At 43.6% G+C, this 21,349-nt stretch overlaps 1 protein-coding gene across 1 annotated transcript in view; it reads right to left on the reverse strand.

Annotated features, from left to right (window-relative positions):
* Positions 1-21,349, reverse strand: part of LOC102818051 (probable phospholipid-transporting ATPase IB-like) — a 208,832-nt gene that overhangs the window by 75,638 nt on the left and 111,845 nt on the right. Inside the window, exons 24-28 of the mRNA XM_006832037.1 lie at positions 21,147-21,330; positions 18,783-18,893; positions 15,574-15,648; positions 9,592-9,714; positions 6,749-6,827 (exon numbers count right to left, since the gene is read on the reverse strand). Of these exons, the coding sequence (XP_006832100.1) occupies positions 6,749-6,827; positions 9,592-9,714; positions 15,574-15,648; positions 18,783-18,893; positions 21,147-21,330 (572 nt within the window). The remainder of the gene's footprint in view (positions 1-6,748; positions 6,828-9,591; positions 9,715-15,573; positions 15,649-18,782; positions 18,894-21,146; positions 21,331-21,349) is intronic.

Consider the following 21,349-nt stretch of genomic DNA (forward strand, 5'->3'; position numbering starts at 1 on the left):
ATTCCTTCCATCTTCTCTTGATGCTTTCTGCATCATTCAATAATATACCCAGAGAAATCTTTCAATAATGGAAATTGAGGCTTGAATTTTTTCTTCAGTTCCCCCAATTTGAGAAATGGGGAACTGCCACTCCTTGGAAATCCCTAAACAGACTCAACAGCACTTAACAACAGCAACAATTGTCTGCCAAGTGATTTCCCCTCCGTCTCGCTCCCATCCTTGGCAAGTCCAATGTTGACCCTATAGCACCATACCAGGAGTCCCTGGTATATTTAGTGCAGGAGTGCTGGTGGCACTGTTGAATAAGCACTAGACTGCTAAGCACAAGGTTGGCAGTTGAAACCCACCAGTGGCTTCACACATAGATGATAACGCTTTCTACTCTCATCACGATTTACAATATAGGACTGCTATGAGTCGGGTATTAAAAGTACTGTGGACTGCCACAAGGACAAACAAGTCTGTCTTGGAATAAAAGCACCCAGAATGTTCCTTAGAAGCCAGGACAGCAAGACTTCATAGCTTATACTTTAGATTTGTTATCAGGAGGGACCAGTTCCTGGAGAAAGACATCATGCTTTGTAAAATGGAGGCTCAGTGAAAAAGAGGAAGACCCCCAATGAGATGGACTGACACAACAACAACACAACAATTGGTGCTGGGGCAGCACCGGGCAGTGTTGCATTCTGTTGTGTAGAGAGTCGCTATGAGTCAGAAGTGACTCACCAGCACTGGACAATAGCAACAGAAAAATTGTGATGGCACCTGATGGAAAGGAGCTATGGGTTCATCTCCGGGTCCTTTAGAGCATCCCGGAGAATGAGCACCCTGGGTCAGGACCGATACAGACCTCAAGGTGTTGAGCTACGCCACACTGGCACTGTGACCACAGCAAAGGGAACAAACGCGAGTGCACAGGAAGGCAGCATTTGGCTTCAAAGTCCAGTTACATGCTCAAAACAGGGAAAGAAAAATGACCAGCTCTGTTGAGAAGGAAGGAAGGCTTTCGGCATGGTTGTGGTGGTGCAAAAGAGAAATCCCAGTTCCTTCTGGAAATTGTACAGGATCAGCTATGGGAACAGAGAACCACCAAAACATCCCCATGGAGGGAAACTAGGAGCCAAATACCCCCCAGGTTCAGCAAACCAATGTAGAGTGGATCAGTGCAGAAGCTGTGTGGTGTCAATGACAGTAAAAGGAAGCCCTGCGTTTCTAAGGAGACACCAAGTTGGCCAGGGTAGCATATCTCGGGAAACATCAGCTGAAGTACATTCCTTGAAGATCCACTGCCAACAGCTGGCACAAAACAGTCTCATTCCATGAAGAATCCATAAAGGATGCGGACAACCAAACCCACGCCACTGAGTCTATTCCAACTCCTAGGGGCCCAAAAGGAAGGGCAGAACTGCTTCCTCGGGGTTCCCTAAACTTTCACAGGAACAGACAGCCTCCTCTTCCTCCCACGGGGAGATTGGTAGGTATGAACCACCAAGCTTGACATTAGCAGCCCAGTGCCTAACCCACAACATCACCAACCTCCTTACTTCCATGAAAACTAATATAAAGGAAGTGACACACATCAATAAAAACACATCATAACAAACAAACAAACAAACAAAATGGGAGAACTGAAGAAAAAATCAAGCCTCAATTTTCATTATTGAAAGCTATCTCTGGGTAAATTATTGAATGATGCAGAAACCATCGAAAGAAGATGGAAGGAATCCACAGAGTCACTGTACCAAAGGGAAATGGTTGATGTTCAATCGTTTCAAGAGGCAGCATATGATCAAGAGCCAATGATACTGAATGAGGAAGTCCAAGGTGCACTGAACAAGGCTCCAGGAATTGATGGAATAAAAATGACTTGTGGTTATTAGTCATTATACTGTGTTGTTGTTGTTAAGTGCCATCGAGTCGGTTCCGACCCATAGCGACCCTGTACAGGGTTTCCGAGGGTGTAAATCCTTACGGGAGTAGAAAGCCTCATCTTTCTCCCGCGGAGCGGCTGGTAGTTTCAAACCGCTGACCTTAAGGTTCGCAGCCCGATTCGTAACCACTACGCTACCAGAGCTACTGTAAATGAATGCTTTATGTATTTCATTTTATTGTTGCTGACGTACATACGCTGACAACTCAACAGTCCTCACAAGTACACTTCAGTGACAGTGACTGGATTGTTCAAGTTGTGAAGCGTTCTCAGCCTCTTTTCCCAACTGTTTCTGCCCCCCACCCCCCACACACACACCATTCAGTGTCCCCTCAGCTTCCTGTGTAAACTTTTGAGTTGCTGTTGTCAATTTGATCCCATGCAGATAAACATCAAAAGAACACAATTCTCAAGGCAGACATTCTTCACTACCTAAGCTAAACTAGTGCTCAGTTTTAAGAAGACTTTGGGGCATATTTTTGGCTCATGGTTTAAAGATGATCTCAGGACAGTAGCTTCATAGGCTTAGTAGAAGGCTTTCAATCATCTTTCTCAGTCCATGACAGATCAAAGACAAAAAGGCAGTAAGACCAGGATTTCTGCTTCTACCAGTGAATAAGTAATAGGGCTTTTCCTCCTTCTAAAATCAATTAGAAAAAGAGACAAAATATATGAAGTACTTTTTTTCAGAAAAGATGGCTTAATACTTCTGCTGAGTTGATGTGACAAAGGATGGACGTTAGAGAGGGCAAAGTGGCTGGAATTGGCAGAACATAATAATGGATATTCCACCCCTCTAAATAATTCTTCATTCAGTTATTGTACTTTTAAATCCTGGAATTTTCATTCACTTCCTTATTATAACTTCTACCTCTTTACTGCTAACTGTTTTTTATTTGATGATCCATTGCCATCATGTTTTCATACATTTAAGCATGATTTCCTTCAGTTCTTAAAATGAATCTATAGAGGTTCTCTGCTATTCATAAGGTTTTCGGTGACTAAATATTCAGAAATAGTTCGTCACTCCTTCTTCTTAGTCTGTCTTCATCTGGAAGCTCATCTAAAACGTGTCCACCATGGGGGACCCTGCTGGTATTTAAAATACCGGTGGCATATCTTTCAGAATCACAGAAACTCACAAGCCACCACAGTACGATAAACTGGCAGGTGTGTCAGGGATATCATTTCTGATGTCCGATGAATCTTGGCTGAAAGCAGAGAATATCAGAAAGATGCTTACCTGTGCTTTATTGACTACACAAAGGCTTTCGATTGTGTGGATCATGACAAGCTATGGACAACATTGCAAAGTATGAGTATTCCAGAACACTTAATTGTGCTCATGAGGAATCTGTACCTGGACCAAGAGCAGAACATGGGAACACTCAATGGTTTAAAATTAGGAAAGGTGTGCGACAGGGTTGTATTCTTTCACCATACTTATTCAACCTGTATGCTGAGCAAATAATCTGAGAAGGTGAGTTATATGAAGAAAAACGTGGCATCAGGATTGGAGGAAGACTCATTAACAACCTGTGATATGCAGATGATACAACCTTGCTTGCTGAAACTGAAGAAGACTTAAAATATTTACTGATGAAGATCAAAGAGCACACCTCTGGACTAAAATCCTCACCACTGGACTAACAAACAACATTCTTATCAACAGAGAAAAGATTGAAGTTGTCAAGGACTTCATTCTTCTTGGATCAACTATCAACACTCACAGAAGCAGCAGTCAAGAAATCAAACGACATATTGCATTAGGCAAATCTGCTGCACAAGAACTTTTTAAAGTGTTGAAGAGCAAAGATGTCAGCTTGAAGACTAAGGTGCACCTGACCCAAGCCATGGTATTTTCAATAACCTCATATGCATGCGAAAGCTGGACAGTGAATAAGGAAGACCGTAGAAGAATTGATGCTTTTGAGTTATGGTGTTGGAGGAGAATATTGAAAGTGCCATGGACTGCCAAAAGAACCAATAGATCCATTTCGGAAGAAGTACAGCCAGAGTGCTCCTTGGAGGCCACGATGGCCAAATTTCGTCTTTCATACTTCGGGCATATTGTCAGGAGGGACCAGTCACTGGAGAAGGATATCATGTTTGGTAAGGTGGAGGGTCAGAGGAAAAGAGGAAGACCCCCAGTGAGATGGATTGGCCAAGTGGCAGCATCAATGGTTCAAGTGTGCCAATGATAATGAGGTTGGCCCAGGATCGGGCAGTGTTTCGTTCTGCTGTGCATAAGGTCGGTACTAACAACAACAACAACAACAATAAAGGTTACATTGAACTCTGTCTGTAGAATCTGACAACTGGATTTTCTCACAGCAGCTTCTGTTGCCAAAAGAGAGGAATCGCCCAAAGGTTAAGCTTCCTTGCAGCATCTTTAATGGCAAGAAGATGGCCAACAGTCTATCATGGAAAGCCTGGACACCATTGCCAAGAAGTTGGACTTTGATGGAAAAGTGACCAGTCTATGAAACACCAGTCCTCGGTGCGGTCAGGCTGGGCATTGGGCACGCGACTGTCCAGCCTTCCCCAGGGAGTACCGTGAAAGTCACCAGAGTCTCTCGGCCACCAAAGAACCTGAGGACTAATTGAGTTCCTGTGAAAAGGCGGGAACCTAACATATTGCTGAGTATTCCTCATGGAGGAAACAGAAATCCACCCATTGCAGAAAACTGAATCACAGAAACTTTCTCTTTTTCTCTGAATATTTTGTCACCCCACTTTCCACTTTGAAGTCACTGTGGTTTCGATCCTGGTAATTCCAGTAGTTGGGAAATTCCTCCTCCTTGTTGAGTTTGGAAGGCGGGTTATGACTTCTCTGTCAAGGTAAGGGTTATAGAGCCTAGGGTACTCAGTCTCATGATGAAATGCAGCCCAAGTCTGGGTCACCTGTACTGTAGGATGCGTAACTAACCCCTCTACCAAGGGAACCCCAAACACACTGAGACCTGAGACCTGCCCCCTCCTCCACTCAGCAACCCCTCCCTTCAGTGAGAGAGGGAGCGCCTCACCTTTTTAAGTCTAAGCACCCTCAGTCTATTGGCAGCCAGTCCCATCATGCACAGTATTGTAGACAACCAACTAAAGATCTTCTCAGAGGTCAAGGAATTGGGTGCAGAGTCAGGACAGTCCCTGAGGGCTCTCCAAGAATCACATCAGCTAACAGGGTCATGCCCACCGCATAGCCCATGACTATCTACCAGCGAAGCAGTGGGGAGTTTGCACAAGCGCAAATACCACTTGCTGTACGTACATAAATGTAACCAAGGAAGTGAAGTTCAAGGTCCAACACATTCTAGAAAATAGTGAGTGGCTACAAGGACAAAAAGCAGTATTCTCTCAGACTCTCTGATCTCAAATTAAGGGCTACCTTCCCTCAATAATTTGGGTCAGTCCCTTCCTTGGGCCCCTGACCACCATATTTCTACTACTCATCTTCAGTCCTTGTATTCAAAACCTGGTAACTTTCTTTGTAACTAAGAGAATAGGAGCTTTCTGTAGACAAATGCTGGAACGCATGCCTCGCTGAATTTAACACAACTTTCTCTGAGCACTATGGATCCAGCAGGCCGAGTGTTCAGGCAGACATCCACTTAAAGGACAAGAAACCAAACCTCCTCCAACTAGCACACAAAAGCCTAGTCTAAGTAATTAGCCTGGGACCTAGTACTATCAAGAAAGAAGAGCTGGGAGTGGAACACATCCTTTGGACCCAGGGCCCTTGCGCTGTGATGCTCCCAGATCCAGGGGAAGACTGATGCCGAGACACATGTGGGTCTCCAAGGAATGCTGGGTCTATAGATGCTGAAAGGAAACAAGGACTTTTCTTCAGAATCGGTGCTCTGAGTTTGGACTTTTAGCACCTTAAACTGTGAGAATAAACTTCCGGTTCTTGGAGCCATCCACTTGTGGTAATCCTGTGATGTTGTTGTTGTTAAATGCTGTTGAGTCAGTTCCTACTCATAGTGACTCTAAATAGTGTTTCCAAGGAGCGGCTGGTGAATTTGAACTTCTGACCTGGTAGTTCAAACCAACCTTGCGATCCAGAGCTTTATCCCACAGCGCCACACCAGCAGAGAACTAACACACACCTACGAGTTAGTCTCCACTAAGTACTAAAAGATTGCTCCGTTGTTTTGAACAACGCCCTGATATATACTTGAAAAATTACCTATCAGAACAGAAAAGACTATGCCAATATATGTGATAAGGCTAAATTCCTGTTGATCTTGTGTTGCAGTCTACAGTGAAGTTTAAGAAGGGCAAGTAGGAAATCAAGTAGACATAAATTTCAACTCATTAACAGGAGGCGTTCACAGTCCATCACAAATAGTATGTTCTCTGTTAGCCTTCCTTACTCAAATGTATAGTCAAGATGAACAATAAAAGCGCTTGTTCTCCGTGTATATATGTCAGAGACGGACAGAATGGCCTCTAAGGGTCTGCCAATAAGTGTTCAAACGATAGTCTGTTAGCTAGAGGAATGCCTAATGCGACATTTACATGACTATTTAATAGTCTCTAAATTCTGGAGCCCTGTGTGACATTGTTGGATAAGCACTGGACTGTTAGCTGACAGGTTTGCGGTTCAAACTCACTGGCCACTGCTTGGAAGCTCTACACAGGATTGCTAGGAGTTTGAGCCAACTCATCGGCACTTTAACAACAACAATAAATTCTCTGTATGTGTCCCCCCGCCCTCCCAGCTGTTTCTGGGGGAAACACATATACTTGTAAAAACATTTAATCCAGTGAGAGTAACATTTTCCTTTTGGCTGATTTTTGAAACAATGAAGTCATTACCATGCTCCACCATTTGTTTTGGTAACCAGAAGAGAATGAAGGAGTGGACCAAGGCATTCATAAATTCAATCCAGAAGACCTACAAGAAAACAAACCATAAAGGTCAAGGAGGGACCACAATGCCTAGACCTTGGCTTACATCTAAGAGTATGTATGCATGCTTGCCACGTGCCACACACTTCTTCATGAAGGCTCAAAGCAAATCCACCTCTTCGACTTCGAAAAGACATGACTGTGAAGTTGGAGAAGAGTGTCATTTGGGAAGCAAAGTGTACTTAAAAAAAAAAAAAAATGCTCTTCATGAAGACAAAAACAAAAAAAATCATTTCTTTTTCAATTTTGAAAAGAGATGATTGAAGTTAGAGAATGATACTATTTGGAAAACAGAGTTATTAAATGTGTCATTGCTGTTGTGTGTTACTGAGCTGATGCCAACTTAAAGCAACCGGAAGGCAGAGCGGGGCTGCCCTATAGGGTTTCTAGGGCTTTAACCTTCGTGGAAGCAAACTGCCACATGCTTCTCTTAAGGAGAAGTTGGTGGGTTCGAATTGCCAACTTTTCAGTTAGCAGCTGAGCACTTCCCCACTGAGCCAGCATGGCCCCCTTTTCTGAAGTAAAAAAGTATAAAACTCAACTATGAAATGCAAATTATCTAGTGAAAAATAATCAAAAGACAAGTTTCAAAAATAACTATGAAAATGTTTAAAATATAAAACTTTAAATAGCATTTCATTTTACAATGTACTCTGGTCCTTTACGGCTGCACTCTGACTCTGACCAAAAGAATTCTTGAAAAAATTCGTTACTTTTTATGAACAGACCATTCACGATTTTCTCAAAGAAAGATCTCAATCGTATAAAAATCTCTGGCATCGGTCAAAGGCATCCATAGCGTAGGAGCCAACAGAATAACCATCCGACTTCTTCATTCTTTCATTTCTAAATACACTTGCTATTTCCAAGCTTGCTGGGAAGGCTGACAGGCAAAAAAAGGTCTAGAGCGAGAACCAAGCCCCAGCCACGACCGTCAATCCTGCCACGGTACGGGGCTTCCGAAGGCGTACATCTTTACAGGAGCACACGCCCTCATCTTTCTCCCGAGGAGCAGCTGGTGGGTTTGAACCTCCAAGGTTAGCGGTTAGAAGCCCAACACTTAACCCACTGCACCACCAGGGATCCTTTTGCTTCAGTTGCTGTAGTTGTTAATTGCTTCAATAGTGGAGAACTGTTACCCATAAGCTTAATGCTCCTTTTTTGCCTAACAGATCTTAAAAGTCAGGTCTCACAGGACCAAGCTGTTTTAAATTCACTTGTTTGTGTTCCAGAACTAAGCTGAAGAATATTTGTAGGAGTGTTTTACAAGCCACCACTCATCTGTCTGTTTGTCATACTGTGGCGGCTTGTGAGTTGCTGTGATTCTGAAAGCTATGCCACCGGTGTTTTAAATACCAGCAGGGTGACCCATGGTGGACAGGTTTCAGATGAGCTTCCAGTCTCAGACAAGCTAGTTAGAAGGAGAGGCAGACCACTTCTGAATAGTTAGCCAATGAAAATCTTACAAATAGTATCTGCCTGACCCAAGTCATGGTACTTTCATTCACCTCAAATGCATTCCTAGAATAAGAAAGACTAGAGAAGAACTGGTGCATTATGGGAATATAGTCAAAGTACCATGGACTGCTCGAAAAAGCAACAAATGTGTCTTGAAAGAAGTCGAGCCAGCAGCCTCCTTAGGAACCAGGATGGATGGTGAGGCTTTGTCTCTCATACTTTAGACATACTGTCCCTGGAGAAGGACATCGCACTTGGAAAAGTAGAGGGTCGATGCAAGAGGAAGACCCCCAACCATCATGTCAGTAATAGTGAGTTCAAACATATCAGCAACTGTGAGGTTGGCACAGGACGGGGCAGTGTTTCCTTCTGTTGTGCTGACGGTCACTACGAGCAGGGACCAACTCGAAGGCACCTAACTGCAACAACAATTTTACAAGGTAAAATCCACAATGTCAGGAATCTAATCAAGAACTATCAGGCACACATAAAAGCAGGAAAACACCTGAGTGCAGGTGAAAATCAGAAGGTCAATAAAGCTACTCAACCCAACCACGAATGGAGACATACGTTAGAATGAGCAGGCAAGATGTTCAAACAGCTGCCCACAGGCTCATAGTCACACATTCAAAAAGTGAAGTAGGGGTACAGGCAAATCTAGAGATAAAAATTACAACTGTGGGGTGGAAAAAATTAGACCGATTGGAATTCCTGCCAGATGAGATATTACAGAAGAAGAGAAACTGAATGCCCAGTTAAATGTTTCAGAAGTAACCCTGAAGAAAAAGCAATAAAATGATCTAAAATGAGACAGGAGAGAGAATTTAAAAATCATTACCAAAAACATAATTTCAGTGAGGCTCTAGACAACTTCACCCAAATTGATATGCACATAGGTGTAATTAGAAAGTGAGGCCAAACCAGGGGGATAAAAGCAAATAATGCCTGGAAATACTCCAAATTTGATGAAAATGATAAGCCAGGGGTCAGCAATCATTGTCTGCAAAGGGCCCGAGAGTATGTGGCTTAGTCTTTGGTGGTGGTGTGTGCGTGTGGGGCGGGGAGGGGGATAGGTCATATGACCTTGCTTCATCTATCCAATTCTGCTATTGTAGAAATAGATCATCCAGAGATAATCTGTAAATTAATAAACTCAATTCCTTGGATCAGATAAACTGTTGTCTGGGGTTTTTTTTTTATTTTTAATTATTCCTAAAGTATCAAAAAGGGAAGAGGCCAAGTTACAGTTAGAGTCAGTCTGAGATGAAAGACCTGAAATAAACTTTGGTTACCTTTGTGTTGAAAATTTTCTCTTCTTGAGAAATTGCGTAGAGTTGCGGGTACTTAAGCAAGCTCCTCTGAGTGCAACATTGTTCAAAGACGCCCAGAGTGAAAGGTGGCAATGAAGTGAAAATCTATATAGAAAACAAGAGCCTGTTAAAATGAGTGTTTAATGCATCCCCTGATTAATTAGACTGTACGAATATGAATTTCCTGGCTTTCAGCTCTGAGCTGGATGAAGGGAACAGAGCAATCTCAATGTTTGCAATTTCTGCTGAGTCTTAAGCTATTGTATCACACAGATTCAAACCAATCGACCAAACCAGGATGTAAAGTTTCTGATTGATCCAATCTTGGAATCAATGTGTTATAATATTTCACTTTGTTGTGCTGAATGAGTACAGCAGGACTACACTAAACATCCAGGTAGCTGCAGAAAAGGTGTAATATTGGCCCTTAAATCTGGCATCCTGGTCCTGTCTCCTTCCTACGAACAAGGCCTTTCAGAGCTAGTTCATGTGCCGGGACCTGGTTTGTAGTGTTGTTGTTTTTGTGAGCTGCCATAGGTCCACCTGTGTGATACAGAGTAGAACGACTCCACGGAGTTTTCTTGCTCTTAATCTTTACAGAAGCAATTTGCCAGGCTTTTCTTTCACGGAGCTGTGGGTGGATTCTAACCCTCAACTTTGGGGTTAGCAACCAGTCACAAACCACTTGTACCACCTAGGTCCTTGGCATGTAATAATAATTATGATTAAGTGCCTTAGTGTCGGTTTCGACTCACAATGACCCTGTATAGGGTTTCCAAGGAGCAGCTGGTAGGTTTGAACCACTGACCTTGTGATTAGCAGTCCAGTGCTTATCCTACAGTGCCATGCCAGGACTCCAATAGGCAGGCACTCAATAAATATTGTTGAGTTAAATGTTAGACCGAATGAAAAACAATTCTAATAATTCATCTAGATTGGTATCTTCAGAAACAAAATTGTGTTTCCCATTTATTTACTGGGAATATTGATTGGATAACCATTATGTCAGGAATCCTATTAGAAGACAAAGACATCAGCCTTCAGAGAGCTCTCTGTCATGTTGAGGGGCATCATATTGTAAGAAAAATGGGGAAAGGAGAGAAGGGGAGGGAAGGGGAGAGGAAATAAGGAAAAAGAGGGAAATCAAGAGAAGGAAGATGGGAATTCAAAGCTATACCCACTGAAATCTGTGAGGTGCTGTCACAAAAACTCCTCAGGGGAAGGACATTCAGACCTCGTCAGGAATGCTATACATCTGTGTATTTCTACACTACGTGGTCAGCAATCATTGTCTGCAAAGGGCCCGAGAGTATGTGGCTTAGTCCTTTCCAATGGACGCATAGCCAGGGATTTTTCATGTGGTTGTCTCAGGATTCCAGGAACAAGAATTCTTCAAGCCTTGTTTTGGCTGATGATGCTGAGCCTCTCCATCATCTCTTCCCATTGCTGTTGTTAAGTGCGGTCGAGACGGTTCTGACCCACAGAGACCCTGTATAGGGTTTCCGAGAAGCAGCTGATGAGCTTGAACCACTGGCATTGCGGATCAAACCAGCTTTGCAGTCCAGAGCATTAACCCACAGCGCCACACCAGGACTGCATCTCTTCCCATAGATGTAGTCAATTTGATTCCTGTGTATTCCATCTAGTGAGGTCCACGTGTATTGTCATTCATTGTTTATGTCGCTGAAGAAAGGCATCTGCAATGAATTCGTCTCTGGTCTTCTAAAATTCCATAATGCGATCTTCTGTATCATTTCTATCACTAAGGCCATATTTTCCAGCCACCAATCTTTCCTCTGTGCTTCCAACTTTTGCATTCCAATCATCAGAATGATCGGTGCATCTTGATTTCATGTTTGATTAATTTCAGACGGAAGAAGTTGGTAGAATTCTTCAATTTCTTCATCATTGACTTTAGTGGTTGGTGCATAAGTCTGAATAACAGTATTATTAACTGGGTTTCCTTGTTGTTGTTTTTATTAAGTGCCACTGAGTCAGTTGCGACACATAGCGAGCCTGTATAAGATTGCTAAGGAGCACGGGTCAGTTTGAAGCGCTGACCGTGCGGTCAACAGTCCAGTTTATCCTAGAGTGCCACTGTATCGACAGCATTGTACTGCAAGATACATCTTGAAAGGCTCTTTTCTACAGTAAATGTGGTGCCATTCTTCTTGAATTGGTCGTTTCCGGCATAGTAAACCATGTGATTGTCTGATTCAAAATGGACAATACCAATTATACGTTCCATTTCATTTTTGACAACTTGTAATTTTCCTAGATTCATCTTTCAGACCTTCCACATTCTGATTACTAATGGATATTTACAGGTGTTTGTTCTCATTTTAGGTTGTATCCCATCAGCAGATGAAAGTCCTCAAGGCTTTGCTCCATCCATATCATTCAGGCCAACTCTGCCTTGAGGAAGCAGCTCTTCCCCAGGACTTGCAAACAATATGTGGCAGCAACCCTGTCTGCTCCTCAGTTGGGTCTGATAATCCACTGCAGTAGCCACATGGACCGCAGACACCATCCTCACAGTGATGGGGTTTATTAGAGAACTTACCAGGTTGTATACAGGATCAGAAAATGCTCAGGGCACAGATGTTGGAGTCAGCTGCTGACAAATGCCCACAGCACACACCATTCCACCATGAGCCTCAGCCTGAAGGCCCTCGGCTCTAGCTCCGTGGGTCAGAAAAACCTGCTCCCCCACTTCAGTGCCGGGAGGCACCCCACTCTGCAAGTAAGCTTCCTGCCCCAAATCACTCGCTCTGTGGACTCAAAAGTCCACTGCTCTGTCTTGTGTTCTGGTTCTTGGCTCTGCTGCTGACGCTCCTCTACCACTCCTCCAGGGTCACAGCTTTCGGCGCCTGGGTTAAGGAGGACATTCAATGTGCATCGATCTCAGGGTTGGAAGGACCGGCTCCCCTCCTGGCTCTTCTTTGATGGTAGTGAGATGTTCCCTACTTCTTCTGAGATGGCTCATTTTACACCCAGGCTAGAGTTTCAAGTTTTTACAATTGCACTGAACTCTGCTAACACGATCCACAGCTGAATCATGCCATGCCATCCGTATCTTGTCCCACCTCCTCTTACCCAGACCCAGCAGGGCAGAAACGTTGTTTGGTGAGAGTTACAGACTAAGGCTAGAAGAGCCAATGAATCATTCACTACACCACTGTAGTATTTTGAGTGGGCTCATCTTCTGGCACTACACCAGACAATGTTTCACTGCTTTTAATATGGTTTCCAGTGTTGCCTTTTTCTCATTCCTCCTAGTGTCTCTTAGTCTGGAAGCTCCATCGAACTCTGTCCACTATGGGTGATCCTGCTGGCATTGCAAATATGGGTGGCATCGCTTCCAGAATCAGGGAAACACACAGGTGACCACAGTACGACACACTGACAGAGGAGTGGTGAATTCAAACAAGAGTTAATTGTTGCTAAGCGCCCTAGAGCCAGTTCTGACACATACTGACCCAGTAAAGGGTTTCCAAAGAGTGGCTGGTGGGTTTGAACCACCAACCTTGTGGTAAGCAATCCACCAGAGCTTATCCTACAGCGCCACCCCAGAACTCCCCAGCATTAATAGCAAAGTTCAAGAAACACATGTTGCCTAGGGTGTAGAGAGACTAGAAGACTCAGACCCTGGCAGGGAGACTGAAAAACAGTGTAAGTAAACACTGAAACAATGGCACTGCATTACAATGTTGGAACTAGAAATCTCATATGACCCAGTAGTTCCAGTACTAGTTCTATATTCTAGGGAATAAAGAACCATAACTCAGTTATATGCACACCCATGTTCATCACAACTGACAGTACGAGATGAACTCTCACCATCCTCCCCTTCCAAGGAGGATTCTGGTGCACTTCTTCCAAAACAGATTTGTTCACTCTTGTGGTCGTCATTAGTACTGCTGGGATTCCTCCCCAACACCATAACTCAAATGCATCGCTTCTTCAATGGGTTTCCTTGCTCACTGTCTAACTTTCACATGCACCTGGGCTGACTGACATGTCAGGGCTTAGGTCAGGGGCACCGTAGTGTTCAAAGTGAAATCTTTGCTCTTGAATACTTTAGAGAGATCTTTTGCTGCAGTTTTGCCTAATGCATCGTATCTTTTAATTTCCTGACTGCTGCTTCCATGAGCCTTGATTGTAGATCCAAGCAAAATGAAATCTCTTAACAACTTCAACTTTTTCTCCCTTTATCAGGATATTATTGAGTGGACCAGTTGTGAAGACTTCTGTGTTCTTCATTTTAAGGTGCAATCCATTCTGAAAGCTGTAGTCTTTGATCTTCATCAATAAGTACTTCAAGTCCTCTTCACTTCTACCAAGCAAGGTTGTAGCATCTGCATATCATATGTATTTATAGGTGCTGCAAATATATCCAGCGATGTAATAGAACATTGTTGTTTCTAAGTGCCATCAAGTAGGCTCTGACTCATAGTGACCCTGCATAGGGTTACCAAGGAGCAGCTGGTGAGTGTGAACCCCCGAACTTTGCAGTTCCAACCAACCTTATGGTCCAATGCTTATCCACACCAGGATTCCATAACAGAACATACTGGGTACAAAGTTATGGAAACTTCTTAGCCATACCAAACGCCTTGAGGGAATGAGTTACTGGGCCTCAGGAGACATCCAAGTCCATTGGCATAACTGAGTCCCCAAAGATAGTACTCTGCCTCCTACTTTGGTGAGTACTGCCTGTCGTCTTAAAAGCTCAAGAGGGGCTACCTTGAGGTGTAACTATTGGTTTCTCCCTGTTTCAGAGCAAAGAAGATTGAAGAAAATCACAGACACATGGAAACAATTAGTCACAAAGACCACATAAACCCCAGCCTCCATGACCTTGTGATAAGAAGATCCAGATGCTACCTAGCTACTAGTGCTGACCATTCTCAAAGGGACCCCATAGGAGGGCCTGAATCAAGTGGGAGAAAAACGTGGAGCAAAACTCAAAATCATAAAAAGCACGAGACTTACAAGTCTGATAGAGGCTGTTGGAACCCCCGAGACTAGGACCCTTAGATGCGCTTTAGGCCTGTAACTGAACCAACCCCTGAGCCAAACAACAGACAGGCCTGTAAGGGAACCAGCAACACCAGAGAGGTACGTACTTCTTAGAACCATCACCTGCACAAGCTCCACAGGGCAGTGTTTTCCTGGGATAAAGCCCAGGAGGCAGGAAGGGACAGGAAAGCATAGAACAGAAGGATGGCTGGAAACGGGAAACATAGGGAGGAAGTGGGAAGATGTTGCCGCATTGGAGGGGGGGGAGCTGCAATCAGTGTCACCAAACCAAATACGCAGGAATAGCTAAATAGAAAACCAGTTTGCTCTGTAAACTTTCACCCAAATCACAATAAAAAGTTATAAAAAAAATGAGTCACAGATTAGTGTAAGGTTGTACATTTTTAAAATTAGATGACAATGGAAAAAAGCATTTACTCTGAACCTTGGGATCAAACTTTCCTACGTATGGTACAGACAGAAACTGCAGCGGTTACACACGCCCACAAGGATCCATTTTCTTTCAGGAAGGTTAAAAGACGTCAGAACCCACTATGTACTCTCTCTCACATTCACACACAACACACACACACACAGATACACCAGAATTACATTTTTGAAACAGACTGAGTTTAGGTGAACTTCAGCGATTTTCAATTGGTTAAAAGGCAAGAAAACATTGCATAGCTATAGTGTGGAGACGTTTGGGATATGTTGTCAAAATACATGGAGCACAATTTTCATATGATCAGCTCTGATTTAAAACCCATGTGGAGAGTTTGATTCCTGCATGGTTGGAGGCAACAACAAAGGCCTGGAAGATGTACGTGAGCTGCCTGCTATGGATACAGACAATAGACATGGATATACTTATAAACCTAAACAGCCGAGGAATGTCACTGAAGTGCTGCTCACTGGCTGACAGAGGTGGAGAATGCTTACCACGTTGTATAAGCTGATGCACCAACTATCAAATAGAATCTGCCCAGAAAATCCATTAACAAAGGCGAACCACAGCTGAAAGAGAAGAAGGCTTGTATCAGTGCTTACCTGAACATGTCCAAACACGAAGACAGAGACACAGAAGATAAAAACGTCAGCTGCCAGAGGATAATTATTGAGTTGTTACTGCCAAGTGCCGTCGGAGCGGTTCCAACTCACAGCGATACTGGATAGGGTTTCCCAGGAGCAGCGGGTGAGTTTGAACTACTGACCTTGAGGTTCAAACTGACCTTGTGGTCCAGTGCTTATCCTATAGCCACAGACATATAATTGTTCTTTCATAAGTTATAAACTTCAAATGCTACATGTTGCTGACAGTTTCTAAAATTTATATCTAAAGGCAAAGGACTTAGAGTAATTAAGACAAGTTTGAAAATAAAAAATAAATTAGGAGGACTTACTCAACTCGTAGCTAAGACTTAGTTGTTGTTGTTAAGTGCTGTGACATTGGGTCTGACTCATAGCGACCCTGTATAGGGTTTAAATAATCAAGAGTGTCCGGTTCCTTCGAGAATCTCTATCAAGATGACCCCTTGGAAATCCCAAAAAACATCCCTCTGAGATAACCTCTCTGAATTTAATTGACTCAGCAGATAGACTCAGAAGCTACTGTTTTGATCAGCCCTTTTGTTTTGAAAGGACCCTAATGAAACCAAGACAAGGGCATGACTGAGAAAACCTGCCTGCTATTATCTGTGGATTGCAAAGACACCTCTAAGCATGTTTTGTTTGGAATAAAACTCGTGCATGTATAACTGAAACTTAAGTAGCAAAACTTTTCTGCTTACACTCAGATTTTCTGGTGTGGAAAAAATGCAGTTTAATGTTTGTTGGTTTCAAGTCTCCTTAACCACCAATGCTATATAGAGCAAGAAAATATAAAAGAAAAGAGAGTGTGCTGAAAAACTAGGGCCCTTTAGTGGAACTGGAATCCCTTGGTGGGATTGTTGAAAGGGACAACACAATCTCACGATGAAGTCTTCCCATTTCGATAGGAATACAGCTAACAGTTCTGAAAAGCAAAGATGTCCCTCTGCCGACTAAGGTGTGTCAGTCCCAACTGGAGTCTTCTCAATGGCCTCATATGCATGCAAAGCTGGACACAGGAAAAAGAGGTCCGAGGAACCGATGCGTTTGAATGCCGGTGTCAGCTAACACTGTTGAGCACCATGAACTCCAAAAGAAAGAGCAAATGAGTCTTAAAAGAAATAAAACTCAAGTGGTCTTTAGAAGCCAGGAGAGTGGAATTTTGTCTGCTGACTTTGGACACATCATAAGGCTTGTTGTTGTTGTGAAGTGCCGTCGAATTGATTCCGACGGGTTTCCAAGGAGACGCTGGTGAGCTTGAACCACCGACCTTGCAGTTCAAACAACTTTGCAGTCTGACACATTAGGCCACAGCGCCACACCAGGACTCCATAAGGCTCAACCACTAGAATCTGTCAGTCGTTAGAAAAGGGCAGCATGTTTGGTCCAGTAGAGGACCATCCTCCATGAGATGGAGATGAAGTGACCTAGAGCTGTAACAACGGCTCAAACAGACCTATGAGCATGAAGAGAGAACAGGATTCGGCAATGCTTGGCTCTATTGTACATAAGGTCCCCATGAGGCAGAGATTAATTGACAAAAAGCAACAGCAAAAACATTTCATAGATATTTCTGAGATGTTTGAGCACTGAAAGCTTATTGTACAACAGAGTACATAAACATGCCAACAACAGTCAAGAAATCAATGCACAAGAATGCCCATACTTGCAGACAGCAACCATTTGACCTGGCTTCAATGGCTGGATGATCAGAACTCGACTAGAGGAAGTAAGAAGAGGATAAAAAGAGTAATCCACTACAATTTGATGACCTTGACCTATGCTTGTGGATGTAGTAGCTCAAAAGAGGGAACGAATCTTTACAGCGAGAATCATTCCCACTCCCTCAGTACACAGGGTTGACAGGGATGGGCAACTTAGACACTGGCTACCCAAAATGGGGAGGAGGCTGCAAAGGCAAGAAGTGACTTACCAGCTTTCAAGAGGGAGCCTAGATCCAGAGGGGGCGGGAGAAGGTAGAATCTCCACTGAGTGGTTTGCAGTCTTTCTAGATGGGACTGATGAAAGGAGATGGGGAGAAGACTCATGTGGTACAGTAGTGAATAATTGCTATCAGGACTGACTGTGAGGGTTGGAAATGCAAAAGCAGACATTTTGTAACAAAAAGAAGGGAGTGGTTGACTTTGCAGTCCAGGTATGGAGGTCCCTGGGACCATCAAGGGAGAAGAGCGGAGTGCGGGACCCTATCCAGAGATGCAGTGATGTCAGAGATGGAGGCAGAGACGATGACGTGGCAAGATGGAGCACTAGGGACTCTGGACTCATGGAGAGATAGGGGCTGTGTGCTGACGACCGAGGGGCAGGCTTGCAGGATGTGCCCTTTGGTTGTTTGATGATGCATGGAGGGGATTGTAATCATGGCATTGAAATGAAATACGATAGGATGAATGTAAAGCTAATATTCTCCCATGTAAACTATCACTTAATTCACAATAAGAACCTTAAAAAAAAAAAGAAGTCAAACAATGTATAGCATTAAGCAAATCTGCTGCACAAGACCTCTTCAAAGTTTTCAGGAGCAAAGACATCACTTTGAGGACTAAGGTACACCTGTCCCAAGCCATGGCATTTTCAATGGTCTTATATGCATGCAGAAGCTGGACTACAGATAAGGAAGACCACAGAAGAACTGATGCATATGAGTTATGATGTTGGAACTTTGGACATGTTGTCAGGAGAAGGACACCCTGTTTGGCAAAGTGGAGAGTCAATGAAAAAGAAGAAGATCCCCAACAAGATGGATCGACACAGTGGCAGTGATAATGCACTTGAACAGAACAACGCTTGTAAGGATGGATCAGAACAAGACAGAGTTTCGTTCTGTTGTACAAAGAGTCACCAAGAGTCAGAACCAACTCAATGGCACCTAACAACAATAACTACATATCAATATGTCACCATGATGTCATGCATTTTTATACGAGCAAAAAACTAAAGCAGGAATATGTAAGAGATTCATATGAAAAGCTTTTAGATTCCCAGGTCTGATGCCAAAGAGAAATCTAACTACTCAGTGAAAGAAAGCTGATTTCCTTTCTTACCTGTATGATGTAGAGCACCACGTTCTTGTAGAAACAGTACAATATGCATTTGGTCACTCGGATATAATTCCAAGATCCATGAACCAACAGCAGTTTCTCCAAGTAACTAAACTAAAAGAGAGAAACTGCAATCAATTCAACTTCAAACTAACCTACCTTTTAGCGATAAACCACAAAATGACATTTTCACAATACTGCAAACCTCAGCGCATTCCTATGTATGGACTACAACACAGAAAGCACATAGAACTAACCAATTTTGTGGACAACGGACATGTAAAAACACAACAAAACACACACCAAGCATCGCTTTTATGCTCAACTAAATAGTGCTTGAGTTCTTTAGTTGTCATGTGCAAGACTTTTATTTCAGTCTGAAACACGTTTAGGACGTTAGTCATGAGAAAGGGCCAGATTACTTATGAAAGGGTCCGATTATATACAAAAAGAACATTGTATCAGAAATGAGAGACCCAAGAACACGTATGTAATTTTCTGGAGGTGAAGTAACTAAGTATTAGAGTGATCAGTTTCCTACCTGCTACAATAAATAAATAAATACGTTGCTGTTTTGTTGTTAAGTGCTGTTGAGTCAGTTCTGATTCACAGCAACCTTGCCTAGGGGTTCCCAAGGAGCGGCTGGTGGGTTTGAACCACCGACCTCGTGGTTAGCAGCCCAGTGTTGTTGATACTACAGCACCACGCCAGAACTCAAATACATAATGTTGTTGTTCATTGCCATGGAGTTGATTCCAACTCATAGAGACCCTGTTTTTTCCAAGGAGCAGCTGGTGGGTTTGAAGTGCTAACCTTCAGTTAGCAGTCCAGTGCTTATCTTACGGTGCCACATCAGGTCTCAAATATATAAATATATACATATAAATAACACGTATCACTTCCTAACACAAGAGAGACTTAATATTATTACTCTAATTATTGGTTTGGAGTCCTGGTGTGGCGCTGTGGGTTAATGTGCCAGACTGCAAAGCCGTTTGAACTGCAATGTCGGTGGTTCAAGCTCACCAGCAGCTCCTCAGAAACCCTATACAGGGTTGCTATGGGTAGGAACCGACTCTATGGTACTTAGCAACAACAATTATTGGTTTGGGTTTTGCATCCCCTCCATGGGGGCAAAAGTCTCTGGTTGGCATCAATAGTAAAATGTTCCACTGTTACCAAAAGACCGGGGGCCTGAGTCCACCCAGAAGGAAATTCAGCAATCTACTTCGGAGCCATAGTCACTACAAACCGTGTGGAACACAGCTCTACTCGGACGTGCCTGGGGCTACCATGAGCCAGACTTGATCCAACGACCACAGGTTTTCTTTCAGTGACAAGTGAGATGGCAAATCTAACCAACATCCGCAGTCTGCGGGACTGTGAGCTTCTCTGTCTCCATTTTCCAATCCTCAACAAAGAAACGGCTATATATTCCTGGGAGCTTCTTTGAACAAGATGGTGGTCATTTTGCATGAGGAAGATGGAAAGCAAGAACTGTTTAGTGACTGTTCTTTTGCTTGGGAGGTACCACTTTATGAAGGAATAAAAGATAGCATTGTTCTGGTAAGCAACTTGCTTGGCTCCTCACTGCAAGGTCACGAAGGCCAAAGACGGCAGCTGTTTCAGCGTGAGCTCACAGCAGCCATGCCACCAAGTCACACACATGAGGACAAACCCACTGCCCTGAAGTCAGTTCCCACTCATAGTGACCCTACAGGACCAGGCAGAACTGCTCCTTAGGGTTTCTGAGGCTATAAATCTTTACGGCGACACACAGCCTCAACTTCCTCTCTCGGAGAGCCTGGTGGAGTTGAAATACCGACTTGTGGTTAGCGGCCCAATGCCTAATCAAAAGTACCATGAACGTGCAGGATTGGAAATCTCTCATGGCAGCCACACTAGGTAGTTATCACAGTCACAGCTGAGAGAAGCCAGTCTCCTTAAAAAACAAAACTGGGGAGCCTGTAGGTCTTGAAAACTTGTTCATCAAGAGAAACCACAGAGCAAAGCAGTTACAGAGATTTGGCAAGACTGGGGATTTACAGGTTATAATTCTCAGGGCTAGGAATTCTTGGAGTCCTGGTGTGGCACTACAGGGTAAGTACTGGACTTCTAACTGCAAGGTTGGCAGTTCAAACCCATCAGTCACTCCTCAGAAACCCTATACAGGTCGCTATGAGAGGGAACCAACTTAGTGGCACTTATACACATTGATTCTCAGTTTGGCCAAACATATCTTTATTCCTCCAGAATGTAAGAGAAGACAGGAAGGAGCATCAACTGTGCTGACAGGCTCAAACAGAACCTCAAGGTGGGCTGGAGGGCTCATGAACTCCTGCCTGCCCAATGTACACCAGCTCTGACCTGTGCGATGGCGTAGTCCGAGTTGTTGGTGGCCTGCAGGCCCTCGTTCCCAGTGATACCCACGCCCACATGGGCAGTCTGGATCATCCCCACATCGTTGGCCCCATCGCCCACGGCAAGAGTAATTGCCTTCACGTGACTCTTGACCAGGTGCACGATTTCAGCCTTCTGGAGGGGAGATAACCTAAAAAAGAAACACAGAA

This window comes from Chrysochloris asiatica, unplaced genomic scaffold (genome assembly GCF_000296735.1).
Source record: "Chrysochloris asiatica unplaced genomic scaffold, ChrAsi1.0 scaffold00005, whole genome shotgun sequence".
In the NCBI taxonomy this organism is placed as follows: domain Eukaryota; kingdom Metazoa; phylum Chordata; class Mammalia; order Afrosoricida; family Chrysochloridae; genus Chrysochloris; species Chrysochloris asiatica.